This window comes from Thunnus thynnus, chromosome 20 (genome assembly GCF_963924715.1).
Source record: "Thunnus thynnus chromosome 20, fThuThy2.1, whole genome shotgun sequence".
NCBI lineage: Eukaryota > Metazoa > Chordata > Actinopteri > Scombriformes > Scombridae > Thunnus > Thunnus thynnus.
This window is the reverse complement of record NC_089536.1, coordinates 23,274,870-23,297,737: the sequence shown is the minus strand read 5'-3', so window position 1 is coordinate 23,297,737 and position 22,868 is coordinate 23,274,870. Positions and strand designations below refer to the sequence as shown.

At 38.1% G+C, this 22,868-nt stretch overlaps 3 protein-coding genes and 1 long non-coding RNA gene across 7 annotated transcripts in view; 1 reads left to right on the top strand and 3 right to left on the bottom strand.

Moving 5' to 3' along the window:
* The window catches only part of wu:fj29h11 (uncharacterized), a 42,854-nt gene extending 42,830 nt beyond the window's left edge, over positions 1 to 24 (bottom strand). For both annotated transcript variants that reach the window (XM_067575637.1, XM_067575641.1), the window contains exon 1: positions 8 to 24. The gene's annotated coding sequence lies outside the window, so the exon portion shown is untranslated. The remainder of the gene's footprint in view (positions 1 to 7) is intronic.
* Positions 25 to 3,216: 3,192 nt separating this feature from the next.
* LOC137172308 (sulfotransferase 2B1-like) lies at positions 3,217 to 7,148 on the bottom strand. Of its 2 annotated transcripts, none has more exons than XM_067576677.1 (6): positions 6,909 to 7,148; positions 5,826 to 6,037; positions 5,150 to 5,276; positions 4,929 to 5,023; positions 4,638 to 4,818; positions 3,217 to 3,974 (listed from the first exon to the last, which is right to left on the bottom strand). In XM_067576677.1, exons 1-6 carry the CDS (start codon positions 7,045 to 7,047, stop codon positions 3,865 to 3,867), a joined length of 864 nt encoding a protein of 287 aa, XP_067432778.1. In that variant the 5' UTR covers positions 7,048 to 7,148; the 3' UTR covers positions 3,217 to 3,864. The 2 variants fall into 2 exon arrangements, with proteins under 2 accessions (XP_067432778.1, XP_067432779.1); XM_067576678.1 differs by lacking the exon at positions 6,909 to 7,148 and adding an exon at positions 6,558 to 6,659.
* Positions 7,149 to 8,285: 1,137 nt separating this feature from the next.
* LOC137172179 (uncharacterized) lies at positions 8,286 to 15,302 on the top strand. The gene is made up of 3 exons (XR_010924911.1): positions 8,286 to 10,940; positions 13,999 to 14,025; positions 14,143 to 15,302. It is a non-coding gene; the product is annotated as an uncharacterized lncRNA (long non-coding RNA).
* On the bottom strand, positions 15,013 to 20,211 carry LOC137172178 (sulfotransferase 2B1-like). Of its 2 annotated transcripts, none has more exons than XM_067576471.1 (6): positions 20,189 to 20,211; positions 17,299 to 17,510; positions 17,031 to 17,157; positions 16,705 to 16,799; positions 16,402 to 16,582; positions 15,013 to 15,848 (listed from the first exon to the last, which is right to left on the bottom strand). In XM_067576471.1, the coding sequence occupies exons 2-6, from the start codon at positions 17,497 to 17,499 to the stop codon at positions 15,739 to 15,741; spliced, it is 714 nt and encodes a 237-aa protein (XP_067432572.1). In that variant the 5' UTR covers positions 17,500 to 17,510; positions 20,189 to 20,211; the 3' UTR covers positions 15,013 to 15,738. The 2 variants fall into 2 exon arrangements, with proteins under 2 accessions (XP_067432572.1, XP_067432571.1); XM_067576470.1 differs by lacking the exon at positions 20,189 to 20,211 and adding an exon at positions 19,422 to 19,654.
* Between the last annotated feature and the right edge of the window lie 2,657 nt (positions 20,212 to 22,868).

Here is a 22,868-nt window from a genome sequence, read left to right as displayed (position 1 = left end):
TGGCTACCTAGCTAACTTCTTCTTCTTCTTGAGTTTTAATGGCGGTAGCATTAGCGCCGCCTACTGGACTGGCGTGGCAACAGATTAGCAGGAAAAAAACGACTGAATTCTCTGCATTATTCCGCGTTATTTTTAAGGGGAAAATGTCCCTTATGCTGCAGGTATGCACCAGGTAGCTTTCGTGTCTGGTGAGGTTGACAACACCCTAGGCAGCGTCTTGCACCAGGACTCATTTATATTTGGTGGCTGGATTGTCTCTTTGTGATCCTGAGAGCTGGCCCTTGCACCTGGCAAGGCTGGCGATGCCAGATGCCATGCCTTGGTGTCTGGTGGAGTTGACGACGCCCTTTTCCACCAGGGTCCATTTACATCTGGTGGCTGTAGTCATTTTGGTGCCCCAGGCAAGATTAGGATTTGGTCTCCCCCAAACCACCAGTACTCACTCATCACCACCTGTTCATTCTACAGTAAAAATATGGACATCAAACATCAGACACCACAATGGTTTCGAAGCAAAAATATATATTTTTATATTAAAATTACATCTCAAACAAACAAATCACATGTAATTGGTAATATTTAACAATTTATTCATTCTTTTATCTTTACCTGTTAGTAACATCCAATACACCGGCACTTGGTTACTTATAGATTACACTCGATAGATTACTCCATCCATGATGTCATGTGCCCAGAATGTTCTGGACTCTTCTCATGGGTTTTGAGTATTTCACTGCAAATTTTCTGGCCATTAAATCCATAACTGATTAGTTTGTAGTTCTTTTTTGGTGGGAACATACCACCCAGTTCTTGGAACATACCACCCAGTTCCTCTTGATTTTCTCTCCATTCATTAGTTTCCTGTAAAAGTAGTGGTGATGGAAACTTCTCCCATCCTCTCATTTTGGAAATGTAGTATTATTTTACCTGATATGGCCTCTGCTGACTAACTCCGTCTTCACCATATCAGACAGGGCTGCCAGTCAGGATATGTTCCAGTTGTTGGTGTCTGCAGGCTACAGAGTAGTAGCAGTGTATGTTGTGCTTGTTGTTCCTTCACCTGCAGGCAAATTTAAACATATATGTAAATATAGTTATTAATCCTTCAGTAAGGACACACAGAGATTCATAAATTACAACACATAAGGCAATAAACACATCTGAAGCGTAAATTATAGATAACGGTTGACCAGAACTATTCAATTACATAAGTGAAAAAAGGTCAAGAATCCAGGTTTAAATTATTTTTGGTGGGAATACGTTATTCTAGCTTTAATTTGTCCTGTACACAACTTGAGTAAATATAGATGGATGCAGTCTGATATTGATTAGTATTTAAGTTGGTTATGTTCTCATTCTTAACATAGAAATTATATTTATGATTCAATATATTTTATTATCAAGCAAACTTAAGGAGCTCCTCGCTGAAAAGGACAAACAGATCAGCAGGGCCACTGAAAAAAGACGAGCTCGAACCAACGCTCACATCGACACCTTGGCCCTGCTGAACGAGACGCAGTCAGCTCTGAAACAAACTGTCATGTGACACGCTCGAGAAAAAGCTCCGACAGCAGCTGGCTGACAGAGAGGAGAGCTTCCGGAAAGAGCTCTCACAGAGGGGGAGAACTTCAAGAAGGAGCGTTCAGAGACAGTGGAAAGGTCCAGAAAGGAGCTCTCTACAGTATGTGAGAGTTGGGAGAGGAGAGCACAGCAGGGGAAGAAGGAAAAGAGAGAGCTGGAGGAGACACTGCTGGTCAAAGAGAAGATGTGGATCCACAAGGTGTCAGTGTGGAAAGAGGAGATATAGCGTCTGACAGAGGAAACCCTCCAGCTTCAGGTACGCTGCCTCAGCTCATCTTTTTCATTCTCACAACTTATTTAAGACAAATTGAGAGCTTTGGGAGTGAAATCAAAACATGCTGTCTCTTTCTTTTCAGTTCTTGCTGGCCTGTTTTTCTCTCCATACCTGCCCTGCATTTGGACTCATCAGTGCTGCCCTGCTCCCTGTGTTTCCCCAGCCAATCAGCTCCCTGTCTGCTCACTCCCCTCTCCTGAGTTCTCCACCCATCTCCCCACCTGCACCTCATCTCCTCCTTAGTTCAGTTACTTTTTAAGTCCTGGTTTTCTGTTCAGTCTTTGTTGGATCATTTGTTCTGTCTTGCCCTGTTCTGTCCTTGACCACTTCAGGAATAAAAAAGATTTTCATCAACTCTGCATGCTGGTTTCTGCATTTGGGTCCATTCCTGCTACCCCACACGACACTTAAAAGTGTCCACCTTTTTCACTGCGGTTTGGTTGCAGCAGTCTCATAAAAGCTCATAAAAGTCAACATGGATTTTATGAGGCTCAAACATTAAATTGTAGGGAGGCAATGTAGGTCTGTCAGTCAGTCAGTAGGTTCACCACTTTGTTCCAGACTCAAATATCTCAACAAAATTTCATTGATTGCCATGAAATTTTGACATTCATTGTCCCAAGAGGCTGAATGCACCACAGTGAGGTTGACATTTTGGTGTTTAGTAAAATATATCAACAACTACTGGAGGGATTGCTATGACATTTGGTACAGATATCCATCTCCCTTTTCATCTAGCACCACCAACAGGTCAAAGTTTTCACTTATGATGTGCTTTATTTCAACATCTACTTGATATATTGGCACAAAATTTGACATTCATGGCTCCTAAACGATGTATTCTATTGACTTTGGTGATCCTCTGACTTTTCCTCTGGCACCATCCTCTGGCCAAAATTTCATTTTCTTCAATGCTATGGTGAGTAGGACTAAATACCTGCAAATTAGTGACATTCCTATCAGCCTCAGATAGTGCTAACGTAATTGCTGGATTGAACAGTTGTTGAGTGGTAATTCCTGGAGGGAGCAGTTGCAGTTTTTGTGACATCAGAGGAAGGTGACGTGTGGTTGTTGTGTTGTTGTAATGTTGTGTTTGGATAAGAGTATAAGTTTGTAAGTTTTTGTAATCAGAAGAGTATCTTTGAAGCCCATACACCTCTGACGCCACACCAATTAGCAAATGTTTGCATGCTAAAATGGTTAACAAAACAGTGAGCATAGTAAACATTATACCTAAACATCAACATACTAGCATTATAATTATGAGCATTTATCTCAAGCTAGCTGTAGACTCTTAGTCTTGTTTTAAACACATTTAAAAATTAATAATCTACTACACTAAGAATCACAATCACAGCCTCTCAGTGCAAAGGTGTAGCATTTATTTATAAATTGGTGAATTTATATTTGACATACATATTACAGTTTGAGTTTTAAATGTCCTTTAAGAAGTTTGTGGCACACATTTTACATAATGATTGGCAGCATTTTCCCACTTATGAGGATTGTAAATAAAAAATACTTCAAATGCAAGTCTCTTTAAATTTCTTGGAAAGGCAAATTATTAAAAAAACAAAATATGTTTAAAATATGAACTTCTAAGCCATTCAATTAATGTGTTCTGGATTGACAACTGACTGTAGGTTTCAATAATAGATAAAAAGTCACAAACCAAACTGAATCAATCCCATATTTATCAGCTTTGTTTTGTGTATGAACTTGATTGGCCAATTCAATTCAAATTCAAATTCAATTCTTGAACAAATCTCAAATGAACATTGGTGACATTATTTAAGGAAGTAACCAATGAAATCAAAACAAGGCAAAACAGTCTGTCTATGAGAAAGATACACAGTAAAAGCTAATAAGTCAAGAGACTTGAGAAAGTTGGCAGCATTCTGCATTTCTCGTGAATCAAACTGAACATTTTAGTGAACTGCAGTGACCGACAGAACCTCTACAGTTTTATTCATCACAATATGGTGGAAAATGTTTTGTTCACATTTATTTCAATCCCATACAAATTTGTATTTTACATCTTTCATTTTGTCTTTGTAAACGGCATCAAAGTGCTCCACTTCTGCCCCTGTTAGTTGGTTTTTCCAGTCTCCAGCGATTCCTGAAACACAACATGAAAGAAAAATCAGTTAATTTAAAGAAATGGTACATACGTGAAATTGTGACTCCTATTCTAAATGACGGTTTTGCTCACTAGAAATACAGAATGTAATTTGCTACAGTGTGTTAAGTGTGTGTACAGTAGTATTGTATAGGTGTTCACAGTTAATTTCATTCAAGTTAGTGTGGTTGGCTCTATAGATCACATCCAGTCATAGTAGAATTGAAAGTGTACTGTCAGTTATCAATACACAGTAAAATGTGCCAAAACTTGGGTGAGCATTCCTATGGTAGCCCTGCAGTGGCTATCAGGCTGTGCTGTTACATATCTACTGAGCTCCATGACAGGTAACACCATTCTCTAGCCTTGACCTATCGTACCATGAAGCTTCCTTTCAGCCCTACTTTCACCCAAGCAAAGAGCAGCTACCTAGCTAGCAGCTAGCTTGGCCTTATATCTATATTGTATCTACACAGGCTAAACTATGATGGCTGACCCAACTAGTTTAATAGACAACTTCATCTGAATGCCATAGCCTGCTTAGTTGTCCAACCACCATCACTGTATAATTGGTTCCACTAGTTTTATCAATAGCCACTAATTAGCAATTAGCAAGAATTGTCCAACTCTGATACTGTGTATGTATTATTTATTGAAACACACCTTTTCTGAGAAATTCAGACTTTGTCTGGTCCATGAGTCCACGAGGAGCTGTAGAGTAGTTTGACATTTTGTTCTTTTTCATGTTCTTGAACACACATCGGTCTGCTATCTTCTCTATCACCTCAGTGTCCAGAGATTTCTCCAAGAACTGAGCGATTCTGCCCACAGAATCCTTCAGGTCCTGCAGCACAGAGAAACACAGCTCATCTCATGTGTATTCTTGTGAAGTTGGGAATGTTTGTTTTGAAGAGTTTTAAGTTGGCAGTTTTGAGAAGTATTGTTGAACCTCACCATTATCATCTCTTCATAGGAGATGTACATTATTCGCTCTTTATCTTCAGCATTCAGCCAGCCCTTCACATGATCAAACCATGAGCCAAACATAACTAGAAGGGAAAGAAAATCACAAGTATTCCATTACTATATTCCTATTATGTTTAATAAGATCCAGTTCAGTGCACTGTGTTGTTAATAAATACTGAACATTGCATAGGAATAACACTGAGCACAACCTTTTCCATCAAGGAACTTGTGGAGGAACTCGCTCTGTGAGCCTGGGTTGGCCGCAAAGGAGATGATCCCATAATAATGGAAGGAGGATGTAAACACATCTTTGGGGTTCCTCATGACATAGATGACCTGCAGTGATGATACTGACATCCATTAATCAATTAATAATTTCTATTGCACCACAAGTGTAATGTGCCCTCATGGAAAAATATCTTTAACAAGACTTCATGATGCTCACAATGAAATATTTTAGAGATGCAACCAATAGTTTTTGAGTTTCATCTCAAGTTCTGGGATGTGTCTGAGGGCTGTGTGTGTGTGTGTGTGTGTTTGTGTGTGTGTTCTTGGTTATTCTGCCCAACTGCAATATAACATATCAATCTGCTCCGCGTTAATTTTCTGTGCACATACTATTTATGTGTAATAAGCTGTTGTCTTTTCATAGCATGACAACACAGATCAAGCTGATAAGTTCTAATTAAACCAGTCTACTTTCATTCACATAAGTAGGGTCCTATAACTGGTATACCAATGTCATTAATTACATCTGTATGTGTATTTTACATTGTGACATTATCAATGGCTGCCATGGCTCGAACCTCCAAAGTGTCTCCAAGGAACTTATTTACTGCCACTTCAAGGGCCTTCATGATCCATGACACATACAATATAATTTACCTTTGGCTTAACTTCAAAGAAGGATGGTGGCATCATGTTGTACTGGTAGTGTGTAGCAAACATGCGTGGAGACGGCCTACTTTCAAGTCTAAGGAAACGGGTCTGATGTACTTCCAGCCAGGGAACACGCTCCCAGTTAGGAAGAGTCTCAACAGAGGCCGGATCTCCTCCACTCATGATCAGAGGGACAATCTCCTGCATCCAAGTCGTACCTGAACAAAGAACACAAGAGGTTTTTTGAAATCTGTAGTTACACTAATGACTTATGCAGAACACACATTTGATTCATTTATCTTCTCAGCCCTTGTAAAATGAATCATTCTGTCTCTTGTGTTTTAGTCTAATCACTAAAACACATTTGTCTAGGATGCTGTTCATGAATTATGCACATTTTGAAAATCAGACAGCAGAGAAGATATCATATATAAAAACCAACAAGTAGGGTGTTTGAGGCCACTTATTCTCGTCTTGTGTCCATGTAGAGTTGCATGCACATACACATATACCATTCACCAGATTTTGTAGCTATTGATGCCAATCTGAAAAAAATCAAACTGAATTTTCGTCAAACTGTCTCTACCCCAATACAAATGGGGTGAATTGAATTTCTTTTGCATTGCTCACAGCATAAAAACAATGCAATACCACCTCTTTTTAGAATGACTGCCTATTACGATGGAGGCAAAAATAAATAAAGCATAAATCGCAGAGAACAGTATCTCAAAACCTTACCTGGACGAATAAAATAACTTGCAGCAAAGTAGCACCATTTTAAAGCAGAGGCGACTGCCTTGCCTGACTAACCCCGGGATTCCACCGGGCGCGAGTGCGCCGCGTTCTGGCTCCGACGCGGTTTTGCTCCGTTATTTACACAGCGCCCTATTCCACCGGGAGCGTACAGAAGCGGTCCTTGATTTTTGTGCTTCTACTATTGTTAAGTAGGCTACGTAGTTAAAATGGTTTCTTTATTCGTCTGTTTTAATTGCGTTTATTGTTAATATACGACCAGGAGTCTGCACGGGGTGCGCCTGAAAAATAGTACCTCTGCAACCCCACATTCTATAGGTAACAGTGAATACTCACCTGACTTGGGATACGTGACAATGACAATATCATCTGGGCGAAAAGTGAACTCCTCGTAGTATTTCAGGCTCTTTGGAGGGTGTAGGCTTGAAGGCAAATAGACCCCCTTGTATTCTATGTAGTACTCTGCCTCAGTCATGTTTAAAGCAGAGCAATTGTAAGGATCTCAGCAGCGGGACACAAGCAGCTTCCCATAAACTGGTGGACTTTGTTTTTTTTCTGTTAACCATGGCTGCCCCACTTTTTAAAGATATCGTAATGCAGTTGGTGGTTTAAATATTAACTTGCGAGCTCAGTTTGTTTGATGTGTTTCTGGTTTGACGGTACGATCTATGGGAATGACAGAAAATGCCATTTTATGGGATTGTTCTAGGTTTGAAGAAGAGCAAAAAGGTTATCATGGTTTACACTGTTTTGAGTGATGAATATGCGTTATTAAATTAATTCAGTGCTTGAGAATGTGATAATATGACCTCTGGTAAATCTATTGGTTATTGGTAATAAAATTAATAAGATAGGTCATAATAAGATAAGATTTTTTTTTTTTAAATGTGGCTCTTCAGTTGAATTCCTCCTCTCAAGCTATGTTCCTAAATAATCTATTATTACTACTATTATAATCTAATCAATTTTGTTGACTTTGCTGAACTGCTGTCTATAATCTGTGTTGACTTTGACTGTGTAGTTATTGTTGGTGATTTTAACATCCATGTTGACAACGCTCAGGATAAAGGGACTAAAGAACTGTGTTGTGGTCTTGATAAGGAGTTAATGATCTCCAAGGCTCTGAACATGTCAGATTGCGGTGATCGATGTTGCTCTCTCTGATCATTCCTGTGTTTTCTTTGAGAGAACTATCTCAAAACAGTATCTCACTGAAAATAAGTGAAGAGAAACAGTGAAATATTAGGTGCAGACTTTCTCTTCCACTCCCATCCTCTCTTGGGTCTCAGACAATGAGCTTGTAGATCATTTCAATTCTAAAATTGCAAATGTTATTGATGACGTTGCACCCACTAAGGTGAAGGTTGTCTCTGGTAAGAAGAGATCTCCACCCAGACATCGCATTTATAATTTGGAACTGAGAAATGCAAGGCGGTCCTTCTTCTCTGACATCATCGCCAACAACAATAATAATGTATGTGCCTTGTTTGCTGCTGTCGACAGGCTAACAAACCGTCCTGTGTCAGCAGCCTCCGAACTTCTATCCACCAGGGGCTGCAATGAGTTTGCCTTCTTCTTCACTGACAAAATTCAGATCCCATAAACCATAAGAACCTGGAGGACATTATATAACATCTGAAATCCTCCTCTTGCTGCCTTGATATTCTGTTTTCAAAAATGTTTCAAATTGAATGGCCTCAGATCTTGTGCAAATTGTAAACACGTCTCTTCTCTCAGGTGTCTTCTCACAGGCCCTGAAAACTGCCGTCATTAACTCAGTCTTAATCTAGACACTTCACTAATGAACAATTATAGGCCCATATCAAACCTCCCGTTTTTAATTAAAATCATTGAAAAACTGTTTTTCAACAGCTGAACAACTTCTTGGCACTAACTGCTTTGATGTCTTCAAGTTAGGATTTCAACCTCACCACAGCACTGAGACTGCTCTTGATTAGATCTTCAATGACATCCACTTAAACACTGACAGTGGCAGAATTTCAGTCTTCGTTTTACTGGATTGCAGTGCTGCATTCAACATGGTCAATCACAACATATGACTAGACTGGAAAACTGGGTGGGAAATCTGGCACAGTACTAAATTGGTTTGAATCTTACTTAAAGGACAGGGACTACTTTGTGTCTATGGGTAAATATACATCTGAGCAGATGAAAATGACATACTTTTGATTAAATCCAATTAATTCTATTTTAGCTTATTTCTATTTTCTATTCTCTTAACTCTTTAATAACTATTTTTCATTGTATTTAAATGTCCTTTTATAATATGTTTCTTTTGCATGTTGTCTTAATGCTTTTAATGTCTTACGTAACGCACTTTTAATTGCCTTGTTGTTGAAATGTGCCGAACGAATAAACTGGCCTTGCCTTGCCTTGCCTAAGATAAGTATGACCATAATGCAAACCAATAAAAACACTTTATTTCCGTCAAAGCATCTAGTGTTATCTTGACAGATTAGGAATTCTGCTCATCTAAGAGTATAGTACATATTAAGAAATGATAAAACAGTCAATGCTAATAAAAGAACTTGAGAGAAAGTTGTTATATCTTATTTCAAGTTAATTGGCAGTATTTTGTTTATTTTAATCCCATAAAAAATTATATTTGACATCTTTCATTTTGTCTTTGTAAAAAGTATGAAAGTACTGTGCTTCTGCCACTGTTAGTTGGATTTTCCAGTTTCCACCAATTCCTGAAACACAGCATACAACAAAGGGAAGTAAATTTAATTTGAAGAAACAGTATGTGGAATTGTGTCTTTATTTTGAATATGGCTTTCCACATTAGAAATATTAATTTGCTGATTTGTTATAAGGCCTGTATACAGTGTATACTGTAGTATTAGGTAATAATTCCTAGTAATTTAATTTCCTTGTTTAATGTTTTAAGCTGGTATATAATATTTGTTCTAGTACTTGTCAATACAATAATGACATAATGCACGACAGTAAGCAACCAACATTTTTGTAACATAGTAGACATAACTAATATCACCAGCTCACCTGCAAAATGTGAGGATCATGTTTAAGGGTGATAATATTGTCCTGTACCTGACTCTCCCTATGCGTTCATGCTGTCCACAGAGCAGTGGCCAGTCATTAAATGCTTTTAATTCAGCAGACTGGTCGAAAGTTTTCAACTAAATTTGCCTTCAACTGCTAAGAGGCTAACGTTAGCTTGGCACTTTCGGCAAAAATGTAGCTATCAAGCTAACATCAGCTATTTAGCTTGTTAACTTTCATACTTAACATTAGATTTTGTTTTCCCTTAAGTGATAACAAATATAGTGACTTAGCTACAGAGCAACCAATAAGTATTTTGTATTTAATTAAACTGTAAAACGTCAATAACTTTAATTCTTAACAATGAAGCAAGCTCCGGATGATTGGTCGGGAGCTGGATTTGTGGTGAAAGTGAAAACAGCACATCACTGGCTGAAGCCTTGTATGGTGGAGGCTGCCTTCCCATGATCGAACAGATGTGCCAGAGAATGTGCAAAGACAACATTTATGTCAATAAGAGACAGTTCCAAGGGAAAATAGAAAGAAGGATAATTAGTAATGTAACATAGGATGTGCCAGTGAATATTGTGGTGGAGACAGATGTCTCCAACAATCAGTTATGCCAGTAACTGTGTAACATGTTAGTAACTGTGCAAAGATAACATTTATGTCAATAAGTGACAGTTACCAGGGAAGTTAAAAAGAAGGCCGATCAGTAATGTAACATTTTTGTTCTCTGTATGAGGGATTGAAGGCTGCTAAGCCCATTTTTACTTTGAGAAATGTGGAAAATGCTGAGACAGTATTATTTCTAAGCCAGGAGCAACTGATACATTTCAGAGAAGTCTGAGACTCCATTGTTTCTGAGATGAAAAATACTTGGATTGTGCCAAGATCACTAGTGAACTCAGCAATAATGGCAGAATAGTTTTGAATATGGTTAAAAGTGAGTTGGAGCCTAGAAAATAAGCTCCACATGAGGAGGGGTTGTGAGTATGTAATATGATGTTTTATGATTTTGCATTAGGTTCTTTATCTGGGGATCAAGGCCTCAGTTTGCTTTGTGTTGCTCTTTATGCACAGTAAACCTATTCACATTGAACTCTATCAGCTTGAAGTATATGTCTTTGAGTCTTTCTCTCATAAGTTTTGAGTTTAATGCTAAGTTGTGGGTGACCTGAAGATTTACCAGCCCTTCTGAAGATTTCCCACGACACACTCTATTGACTGCTGGAGGAAAAGGGGTTGGATCTCTGTTAGAACAGCTTTCTGGCAAAAACCCCCCTCAAGGCAAACGTCTCCCATATGCACTGGAGTCTCCCATGAGTTGGAATCACCATGCAGGTAAGACAACTTTTTAATTCCTTAAAATCCCCAAGAGCTTTCTCGGTATAAAAATGAATCTAACTTTTTGAGTTTAAAGGTGAAGTTAAAACCAGGCCTGTTGAAATCAAACAGATTGGGTGAAAACAGACTTTTATTCGACAATTTCTCTGTGTAAAATGGTTATTTGTTGGATAGAATGTGTTGAATATCCCAGGACAGTTGTGGAATGTATTAACAGTAATGGTTTGAGTAATGATTTGAAAACATTGTTTATTTTAGAAAAAAGATGGTGACTGGGCCAAAATTCTTATAATATCAAAATGATGTTGACATCACTACATCAGGATGTACAAGTGTAAACAAACCAGAGCCTGTTCTTCTATGTGAAACTCTGAGCTTGTATTGAATCATATTTAGTTTGATTACATTTTTAGATATTCCTCAAGTGTCCCAACAGATAAATGGAAGAAAAACTGAACCTGACTATTTTTGGATTTACAAATAGAACTGTTGTGTTCAGTCATCACACAGATTGTGCTTGGCATGCTGGTATTTTCATACGTGCCATGATATGCAATTTATAAACTGTGAGACTAACAGTGTTGGGTGTTGGGTTACTGTAATCATACTACATTTGTCTGTAACACAGTAATGTAACACGTTACTGTTCCTACATTCAGTAATCACATTAGAGTTACTAATTAAAAAATTCTGTCGTTACTTGCGTTACACAGGTTCTTCAATTATCTGCATTAAAAAATAATCAAAGGTGCATTTCATGCACGCTTGCGCAACAATCACCTGACCTCTCATGACATGACTTTGGCTTGAGTTCTGACACACACGTACACACGTGTGGAACAACTTTTGAGGGTCACAAACAACTATCCACTGCTGTGAACACATCATACAGCAGCACCTGCAAAGGCAACATGCTAACACAAAGCTAGTAGCCAAAGACTCCTGGACCCAGAGTGATGCTCACGCTAAGTGTATGCTGACCCCAACCAAGCAGCCAAAGCTTGATTTTCAACAGGTAACGTTAACAAAAGCAGAGATGAATAGGCTTGTAGCATCGTACATAATAGTGGAATATCCATCTTTCAGAAACATATTCAAAATACCGATAACAGGGATTGGACGGCCACCATCATCAGACAGGAAAACTTTTTCTTTTGTATGTCCTCCTCATTAAGATAGGGATTTGCTCTGATATGTGGGCATATGTAAGGTTTAACGTTACATTGGTAACTGGCAATGACATGACAATGCATCTCAGGCGTTGTTGCGGAGTAATGCAAAAGTAATGTAACGAGTAGTGTAATTAATTACCTTTCACAGAGAGTAATTAAGTAAAGTAATGCATTACTTTTAAAAAAAAGTAATGAGTAATGTGTAATACATTACATTTTTTGAGTAATGACCCCAACACTGGAGACTAACCAGTTTTAAACGACATGTGTTGTCTGCACAGAAGCAGATTATTGTGTGATTATTATTGAGAAGGCCTGTTGTTAGCTGGGAATGTTGGAGTTATGGTTCAGCGTTCATAATGACGCATGCAGTTCAGTGCACATCGAACTCAGTTTTTTTTACACATCTTATTGTATTCATTCTGAAAACTGGCATTAACAGTTAAGCCTTTACAATGTTCTGTTGGTGCTAAAGAGCAAAATACCTTGGGACATGGCTCTGTGGACCGCTAAATCTGAATCAGAGCCAAAAAACATGGTAAGAGCCATGCATAAAAGCACGCAGCGGACAGCAAGCTCCTCCTCTCCTCATCCAGCAATTGTGAAGTGTTATTCATGTGCAACTTTTTCTTTAGAAAATATTGTGAGCCCTATACTATTGAGGGCATCTTTTATTATTTTATTCCAGTTATATGTTCTCTGTTCCGAACTTCTGGAGGTGTCTGGATGTGCACAACCTTGTTTTTTTATTACATAATTTTGGACTAAGGCTGTAGCCTCACACAGAACATTATTTTCAACATTTGCTCACATTTTCCACCCTGAAGTACTAGACAATGATGAAGCTCCCAATCTCCCAATCTACATCCCTCCTGACGAGGAACAGGAAGGTGAGGTTGAGGTTGTTAACATGGATGTAGATGAAGATGCGGGTGTTCCTCCACTCTTCTCTGAGGAAGGTGGCCATCAACAAATGGAGAGGAATGATTAGGAGAGGATGACGACACTGATGAGGACTCTGGTGATGATTCTGGATATGACAGCATGTTGGGGGATGAAGAGGACTTTGATGACTACATCATACCTTGTTCTCCTTCCATCCAGTAGTCTCCACCAGGAAACATTTGGCAGGGTTGGCAACAAGTGTGTCCTCCTGTTCCCACTGGTGTTCCTGTCGCTGTTCCCCAACAACTGAATTTCAGACACCTACAGGGACCTGCTCACCATCAGGAGCTGCCTGAGCACCAATTAGACCAACTTTAAGGTCTACTGGGAGAGTCTCTTAGAAACAGTTGTTCTTTCTAGGAACCTCTTCCCTCAACTTCAGGCCTAAGCTTCTCCACAAAGAGGAGCAGGGACGAAATCTACAGTGAGTTGGTAAGTGCTAAAAGGCAAAGGCCGAGTTGCGAGGAAAGTCTTGAGGAGTCAGCTCCAAAGACCTCAGGCCTCAGCTCCTCCGAAAAGAGGCGCAGGGACAAGAGCTACGCTGAGCTGGTAAGTGCCAAGAGACCGAAGTGGAACAGTGAGGAAAACCCTGAGGAGGGGATGCAGTTTTCTTTGAACCAGGAAAGATCACACGTCACTTTCACACCGGATGGATTACTTATCCCATCCTTTATAACACTGACAAACGTCCCCTGCAAGTTTTAATTTCACTTATTTAATAGATTTATTTTACTCACTCTGTTATACTTGTATTTTTCTCTATAAACTGTACAGTAGATGATTATACCAGACAACGGTGAGTTAATCATCAATGACATTGTTCACAGGAGTCTTCTGCAAGTCTGAATATCACTTGCTATCTGCAATTCTTATCACTTATTTAATAATTCAGTGATTATTTATCTCACTCACTGTGTTGTACTGTTGTTTTTTCACAGATGTGTAGATGGATGTACCACACAAAGGTAAGTTAATACTCAACATTAACAAAAGTCTCCACCTTGCAAGTGTCAGTATCACTTACCCAAAATTTAAAGACTATTTATCTCAGTTGCTCTGTTGTAAGTTTTGATGAGGAATAGATGGCTGTATCAGACGGAGAACAGATAATACCAACAGAAAACCACTGACTTCATGAACCGAGAGCAATGGTATCATCTGGTAACTCTGTGTTTTGTAGTTAATGGGGTAAAACATGTACAAATCATCCATAGTCAAATGAAGGCAGGCAGTTTGGAAAGAAGAGATCCAATGTCTAACGGAGGAAAACCTCCAGCTTCAAGTACACTGCCTCAGCTCTTTTTTTTCATTCTAACAACTTATTTCAGACAAATTGAGAGCTTTTTGAAATCAAAACATGCTCTCTTTATCTTTTCAGGAGCTCCTGGTGGAAAAGAAGCAGAAGTGGAGCCTCTGGAACTGGAGTCGCAATAAGTAACAGCAGCAGCGACAGCCTCGTCTTCCATACACCCCCTCCCCCTCCTCACCCACCCCACCCCTCTACCCTTCCTATCCTCAATGTTACCCTTATCCCCTCCTCCTACTCCCTAACCTCTACCCCCTATCTCTACCCTTCCTTTCATTAAAATTCACTAACTGTGACTGTCATTAATTACTGTTTTTGAATGTAACTGTGATGTTTCTCTTTCACATGCTGTCACACATCAAGTAAACTAAGCTGCTTGGTGAGTAGGACTAAATACCTGCAAATTAGTGACATTAGCACTACCTGCCTCAGGTAGTGCTAATTAGCAAATGTTTGCATGCTAAAATTGTTAACCAACACAGTGAACATAGTTAACATTATATCTAAACATCAATATACTAGCATTATAACTGTGCACATTTATCTCAAGTACAGCCTCACAGAGCTGCTAGCTGTAGACTCTTAGTCTTGTGTTAAACACATTTATAAAATAATCTACTACACTAAGAATCACAATCACAGCCTCTCAGTGCAAAGGTGTAGCATTTATTTATAAATTGGTGAATTTATATTTGACATACATATTGCAATTTGAGTTTTAAATGTCCTTTAAGAAGTTTGTGGCACACATTTTACATAATGACTGGCAGCATTTTCCCACTTATGAGGACTGAGAATAAAAAAAATACTTTAAACGCAAGTCTCTTTAAGTTTCATGGAAAGGCAGACGATTAAAAAAACAAAAATCAGAAAGCAAAATAGAAAAATCATTAAATCTATTTTGACAACATACTGTAATTAGTAGTTGATTAAAATATGAACTTCTAAGCCAAGATTAATTAGTGTGTTCTGGTTTGACAAATAATGTCAACTGACTGTAGGTTTCAATAATAGATAAAAAGTCACAAACCAAACTGAACCAAAAATAATTATCCCCGTATTTATCAGCTTTGTTTTGTGTATGAACCTGATTGGCCAAATCAATTCAAATTTTAATTCTTGAACAAATCTCAAATGAACATTGGTGATATTATTTAAGGAAGTAACCGATGAAATCAAAACAAGGCAAAACAGTCTGTCTATGAGAAAGATACACAGTAAAAGCTAATAAGTCAAGAGACTTGAGAAAGTTGGCAGCATTCTGCATTTCTCCTGAACCAAACTGAACATTTTAGTGAACTGCAGTGACCGACAGAATCTCTACAGTTTTATTCATCACAATATGGTGGAAAATGTTTTGTTCACATTTATTTCAATCCCATACAAATTTGTATTTGACATCTTTCATTTTGTCTTTATAAACGGCATCAAAGTGCTCCACTTCTGCCCCTGTTAGTTGGTTTTTCCAGTCTCCAGCGATTCCTGAAACACAACATGAAAGAAAAGGAAGTGAAACAGAATGTGCAATTGTGTCTTTATTTTGAATATGGCTTTCCATTTTAGAAATATGTAATTTGCTAATTTGCAATAACGCCTATATACAGTGCGTACAGCAGTATTAGGTAATCATTCCTAGTTAATTTAATTTCCTTAGTTAAGCTGGTATATAATATTTGCTCTACAGATCACATACAGTAACGATGGAATTGAAAGTAATAAACTATAAATGCATTTTCCATTTTTCTGAGCACTTTAAGGATATCTCTTCCATATCTCCTTATGTTGAGGATCAAAGTTCATGCTTGACCTTGGAAACAGATGTTGAGAAAAAAATCTCAGTTTATGATCCAATTAGTAGCTGTTCTGGTTCTGTTAGTTTGCCCAGTGGTCATAGAATTGTAAATGTTCAATTTTCTGTTTTTTTCTGAGCACATCAAGGACATCTCATCCATGTTGTCATGGACAACATATTTCCAAGGTCAAGAATTAAGTGAGACTTACCTGTATACAAAATGTATTATTCAATAAAACACACCTTTTCTGAGAAATTCAGACTTTGACTGGTCCATGAATTCACGAGGAACTGCAGAGTAGTTTGACATTTTGTTCTTTTTCATGTTCTTGAACACACATCGGTCTGCTATCTTCTCTATCACCTCAGTGTCCAGAGATTTCTCCAAGAACTGAGCGATTCTGCCCACAGAATCCTTCAGGTCCTGCAGCACAGAGAAACACAGCTCATCTCATGTGTATTCTTGTGAAGTTGGGAATGTTTGTAAAATGTTTTGAAGAGTTTTAAGTTGGCAGTTTTTAAGGTTTTAATATTGTTGAACCTCACCATTATCATCTCTTCATAGGAGATGTACATTATTCGCTCTTTATCTTCAGCATTCAGCCAGCCCTTCACATGATCAAACCATGAGCCAAACATAACTAGAAGAGAAAGAAAATCACAATTATTCCATTATTATGGTAAATTATAAGGTTTTCCATCAATTATTGATGCTAATTCCTGTTTGTTTTTCATTGTATTTGAACATTGCTCATGTAAAATCTTGTTACCAGGTGTTTGACCACAGCTGTTTCATTAACAGTTTCGTTGAAGGTTACTGTGGCTTACTGTTAAAAATAAATAAATTACATATGAATAACACTGAGCACAACCTTTTCCATCAAGGAACTTGTGGAGGAACTCGCTCTGTGAGCCTGGGTTGACCAAAAAGGAGGTCATCCCATAATAATGGAAGGAAGATGTAAACACGTCTTTGGGGTTCCTCATGACATAGATGACCTGAAATGATGTTGACACATTCATTATTAATTTAGCCATTTGTATGACAGCAGCGGTAAAATGTATCCCAATGTGAAAAAAACAAAACAAAACAAAGAATGATCATAATGATCTATGACACAAACAATATGGCAGATTTACCTTTGGCTTAACTTCAAAGAAGGATGGTGGCATCATGTTGTAGTGGTAGTGTGTAGCAAACATGCGTGGAGACGGCCTCTCATCAAGTTTAAGGGCACAGGCACGATGTTCCTCCAACCAGGGAACACGGTCCCAGTTAGGAAGACTCTCAACAGAGGCCGGATCTCCTCCACTCATGATCAGAGGGACGATCTCCTGCATCCAAGTCGTACCTGAGCAAAGTACACAAGAGCTTTTTTCAGCCTTTCTAAAACTCTTATCTTCCCACTACGTATAAATCAGTCTCTGTGGTGATAAAAAATCTAATCTAATCTAATAAATTAATAATTACTTTTAAAAATGGTTTACAGTGCTGCTGCTCATGTCATTTGTGATTGCACAATTAAGCAATATTAGACAAGAGGATGTGTTTTACCGTTATTGTTAGCATGACAGAGATATGGTCAGTTACGCTATCATTCAAACAATGACACTCTTGTGTAATATTGCTTAATTCTGATCCATAACACAATACCATCAGGGAGTCATTTGATTAAACCCAACTGTATTCTGCAGTATGACAACATCCCCAAACACACAACCAGAGTCATAAAGAACCATAACATCTGAACGACATGGTACAGCCCCCACGGAGCTCTGACAGACAGAAGCAGATGAGATGTCTAAATCCACAGAACTGTGGCAACTTCCCCAAGATGCAGGAACAATTTGCCAAGTACCTGAAAAAAATGTGTGCAGATGTACTAAGAAACCGCAGAAATGCTGCTGTTTTAAAGGCAAAGTTGCTCACAGCAAATATCGATTTCATTTAGGTTTCTGCTGTTTACTGAACTTTGTATGAAGTTAATTGATAAATACAAACTATCGATGGCATTATTCTTGAAAGCATCCTGACTTCACAGCCTTTTTCACAAGTACCTAAAATGTTTGCGCAATACTTTACATACAAATAAATAATTTCAAGTTCTGTGCCATTTAACATTAAATGAGGAACCAATTGATACTTAATCATTAACACACAGTGTCAGCAGTCTTACATGAGTAACTTATCAGCATCCAGTGTGAAGGCCATGAAAGTAAATTAATGTAAGAGATTAAAGTCCTGTACAATTTTAGATAACCTATAGTTTATCATATCAATATAATACTTATGACGGTGACTTATGAGTATCTTTACCTTCAATATGTAAGCACATTTTGCCCACTTGATAAAATTTTGAATGCAGGACATTTTACTGAATGCAGTATTCTCTTGTTAATTATGCTCAAGTAAAGGATCTGAATACTTTTTCCACCACTGTCATTATCTGATATTGAGTAGTTATTCAGAAACTAATTGTACAGGTACTGGCTCGTCTTGTTACTGAAAGTATTGAAAATCCTACTGACAGCTAAATTTGAAATATTGACTGCTGCAAATTCTGTAGAAAATCTCCGTTTGGCTGTTAAGTTCTAGGTGTTGATACTCTGTGTTGACATATATACGCTCTGACATTTTTGTTAGCCTCAAGACAATGAAGACATGATACAGCCGGTATAGAGGTGTTTAAAACAGGGTGGTGCCTCAAAAACAAAATACGTCATTTAAATATATCTAGAAATAAATCGAATTTGGGCGGCCTTCATCTGTGTCCTGGTGTTACTTCGGACATAGTGGCCTTCATCTACAGCAGCCTACACACGGGTAACAGACAGAAAGGTAGTCGGACATAAAGGTACACAGATAAATTAGTGTCGAGTGTGTTGTTATGTAACTTCACAGGTACATGGACTATTGAGTAACGAATTTCATACATTTTCACACGTAACATTTAAAATACTGAATGGTTAAACACGGAGAGAAAAGTGAGCAAGCTGCGGCAGGAAGCAGCGACTTGTGACTCATGAAAGGTGGGTATATATAGACGCAGGGTGTGCTTGAATTTCTATTCTATTTTTTTTTTTAATTTGATGAAGTCGTGGCACTTCACTGTTTAAAACTCTCTCTGACAAGACAGTCTTACATAAGTCATCAATACGATTAAGTTAGTGACATTAAGATTAAGTTAACACCGGACACGTGGCAATAACCCGTAATTAATATTTACTACTGCCGTATTCTGCTAGTAACCGTGAATACTCACCTGACTTGGGATAGGTAACAATGACAGTATCATCTGGACGGAAAGTGAACTCCTCGTAGTATTTTAGGCTCTGTGGTGGATGCAGACATGTAGGCACATAAACCCCCTTATACACCGCATATAACTCTGCTTCAGTCATGGTTAAACGCAGACGTAAGCCGGCAGTTGACTCAGAGCGCTCTGTACATAACCAGCTGTGGGACTTTGTATCAACTTCGCTGCTGTGCAATTTCCTCTCTCTCTCTCTCTCTCTCTCTCTCTCTCTCTCTCTCTCTCTCTCTCTCTCTCTCTCTCTATGTCTCTCTGTCAAATCAATTCAGTTTTTTTTGGGCATACAATACAACATTGCCAAAGCATTTTTAGGTGGGAGCTGCAAACAGCTCTAACATATTCCATTGATTTTATACAAAACACAAGTTTTTTAAAGCATTAAAATTTATAATGGAAAGTCAATGGGAGCAATGTTTGAAGGCTCATATCTCAAAAACTAAAAGAGCTAAAGTCTTCAAACTTGATTGACAGGTGGCCCATGTGGAAATGCTTAACATATTTTAAAATGGGACCTATAGCGCCACCATGTCAGTTATTACGTGTTTTACGTTTTGGCTTATAACTCATGAATCGTGAGGCCTATCCAAACAATTTTTGCAGTGTATTCCTTGGATGCTACCAAGTAGACTGATAAAGGCCACAAATTTTTTCAAAAGTACATTTTTTGCTTCTCTTGGCTTAGTTTTCATCCAATCTTCACCAAACTTGGTACATACCATATTTAGATGATCCCAAACAGAGCTTTTATCTCCATTTTTTTGGTATCACTTACCGCTTGTCTGTAATTGGTTACCAAACATTTAAGGCGTGGCCTGATGCATTTAATGAGCCATAACTCTTCTACCAACAGGGGGCGCTACTGTAATATTATAACATGATATTTCTACAGTTCTGCTGTCTTCAGTGAAATGAAACTTGGTACACTACACAAGTTCTCCATGTCAATGTGTATGACATAGTGAAACATGGTGCCAATAGCTACACCTTGTGGCCATTAGTGAAACACTACCATACTACTTAAGTTAAATATCTTTTAAAGTCAACAATCCATGGTGACCAAATTCAGCAAAATTATACAAATGGGGATGTTTAAGAAGTGTGTGGTATTTGATACAATTTCACCTGTAGGTGGCGCTAAAAAATTTGAATAATAACTCATAAGAATATGAGTTTATTTTGCATTCAGAATCTTTTATCATTCACACTGTGTTATGGTGTCTATATACCACTATTCTATGTATGCCTTTAAACCAGTGTCCATAAGTTTTTTCTGATGATTTTAAACCCCAAAATATGTTAAACTAGATTTTGAGGAGATGTGGGGATAATGATGGTCAAGACATCCAGAATATTTGATTTTGATGGAATTACAATCATTAAATGGAGTTTAATATTTCACTCAATGTCAACATCATATAGCTGCAATCAAGAGTTGGAAAAAGCTGATACAGAATATGACAATGTCACATAGTGTAGAATTAGGATGAATAAGATGAAACTTGCCTGAAAAGCAATGAGCTGTGATTTATTTGCATCAAGCCAAAGACACAGACCACCGGATTATTACCCACATCTCTGATTTGTTCAGTGATTTAAATATAATCACTTATCAGATAGTCAATCAAATAATCAAATTAAATAAATAAGTAATTTAGTTTATACAGCTGACACAAAATTGTTTGTCTGTGAGCTAGTAGAGAGCAACACATGCTCTCTACTAGCTTCTTCCAAAATGACTCATTCGTCCTCTCATTCACCCTCATCCATAGACACAGGGGGATACATTTGAGTATGATAGTTTGTGTTATGTTCTGTGTTACAGCCAGTAGGTGGCGTGGGAGACCAGGGTCAGAAGTAAAGGAAGGTCAGTGGAGTGAAAGCCTTGCTGGCAGAATAAAAGTAAAAAACTGAGTTACTTCTCTTAAGCAGTGACCATTTTAACATTTGAGACTATTGCATGTCCAAATATAAATGCAACAGGTATAAGTTCTAGAGTAAATACAGAGATGTGAATGTAAACACCCTGAGTTAAAGGTACCCTGTGGAGTATTTTAACTTTTGTAGCACTGTGGAGCAGTTCTTTAATAAGTGGTTCCCTGTTTTATTTTGTAATACATGCACGTGCATGACGGGTGCATGGGTACACCGTCCTGCCAATGGTTTCACACTATTCCAATGATCTCCAGGTGGCTGTAATGTTCCAAAATATGTAGCAACGTTCCAGCAAAGGCAGGGAAGAAGACTGCAAACTAGTAAATATTAATGAATACAATGCAGGATTTTACTTTTGTTAGAGCTTAAGGATACACACAATGCATTTTGGTGAGTAACATTGAATGTAAACAGAAATTTTGTTTGTTTACAAAATATAAAGCCAAGAATCAGCACTTTAAACTCAGTCATTGTCTCATGGTTTTAAAGGATCAGATCACTTATATCACTAAAAAACAATGGAACCATAATAGTACCGAATCATACAGATAGTTCTGGGTTATTTGCCATAGTTTTGACATATTCAACTCTGCAACAGAAGGCCCTGCCCTTATACAAATAAGGTGATTGCAAACCTCTCAAAGGAACATCAAAGTGTCTCTGCTGACACAGTTTTCCGGTTATGTAAGATAAGAAAAGCAAAACATCTATCCCATCTTATTTCACATAGCATAGTATGGTTTTCTAAGCTCAGCTGATGTGCTCTGTTTTGACTAATAATTCCACAATCGTAGGTACAGTATTTGAAGTGAAAAGTGAGTTTTGTCAAAGTTGCATCTAATTCATTGCATAATTCTTTGGCCTAATCTCTTGCCTTTCAGAGCTTTTGGTTCTGCCCACCAAGCACCCTCAGTGTTTTCCTGCCTTAGTCATCACTTCATCATTGTATACCTGCCCACAAACCATAGTCTTCTGCCAGATTGTCTTTTGTAGCCTTTCTGCTGAGTGTTCAAACCATTTTTCCTGCCTGTTAACCAGTCTGCCAGGTTAGTTTTTACACAAGAGCTTGTTTTTGGGCCTCCATTCAGTACTGTTTGCCTGATTTGGAGTGACCTTTTTAAGTTATGTTCCTACTGTAAGCCAGACATTACTGACATTACTGAAGTCTGCTTGCCTGGATCCACTCATACTGAGTCTGCTTTTGGGTTCATGTCTGAGTGTGTCACAGTGGTTGTTTTGTACTTTACCAACTGAACCAAATCACTTAGGCGTCAGCAGCTGGGATGACTTGCCTTGTTTCTTTTATTAATCTGGTGGCCAATTTAGTTCAAATTCTAACTGCTGAAATAAGTGAATTCAAAAATCCTCCACAGGTCATATCTTACTGTGGAACTGTCTATCAGGCACTCTGAGACTGACAGGTATACAGTGCACACGAGGGTAAAAAAACATGTGGTAGAAAGA

Coding starts and splice junctions, on each gene's coding strand:
- LOC137172308 (XM_067576677.1), bottom strand. CDS start 7,047: ATGACTGAGGCAGAGTACTACATAGAATACAAGGGGGTCTATTTGCCT. Junction 6,038..6,908: donor TGTCACGTATCCCAAGTCAG/GTGAGTATTCAC, acceptor TTCTTTGTTCAG/GTACGACTTGGATGCAGGAG. Junction 5,024..5,149: donor CAAGTTCCTTGATGGAAAAG/GTTGTGCTCAGT, acceptor TTTCCCTTCTAG/TTATGTTTGGCTCATGGTTT.
- LOC137172178 (XM_067576470.1), bottom strand. CDS start 19,560: ATGACTGAAGCAGAGTTATATGCGGTGTATAAGGGGGTTTATGTGCCT. Junction 17,511..19,421: donor TGTTACCTATCCCAAGTCAG/GTGAGTATTCAC, acceptor TACTTTGCTCAG/GTACGACTTGGATGCAGGAG. Junction 17,158..17,298: donor TCTTTGAAGTTAAGCCAAAG/GTAAATCTGCCA, acceptor ACATCATTTCAG/GTCATCTATGTCATGAGGAA.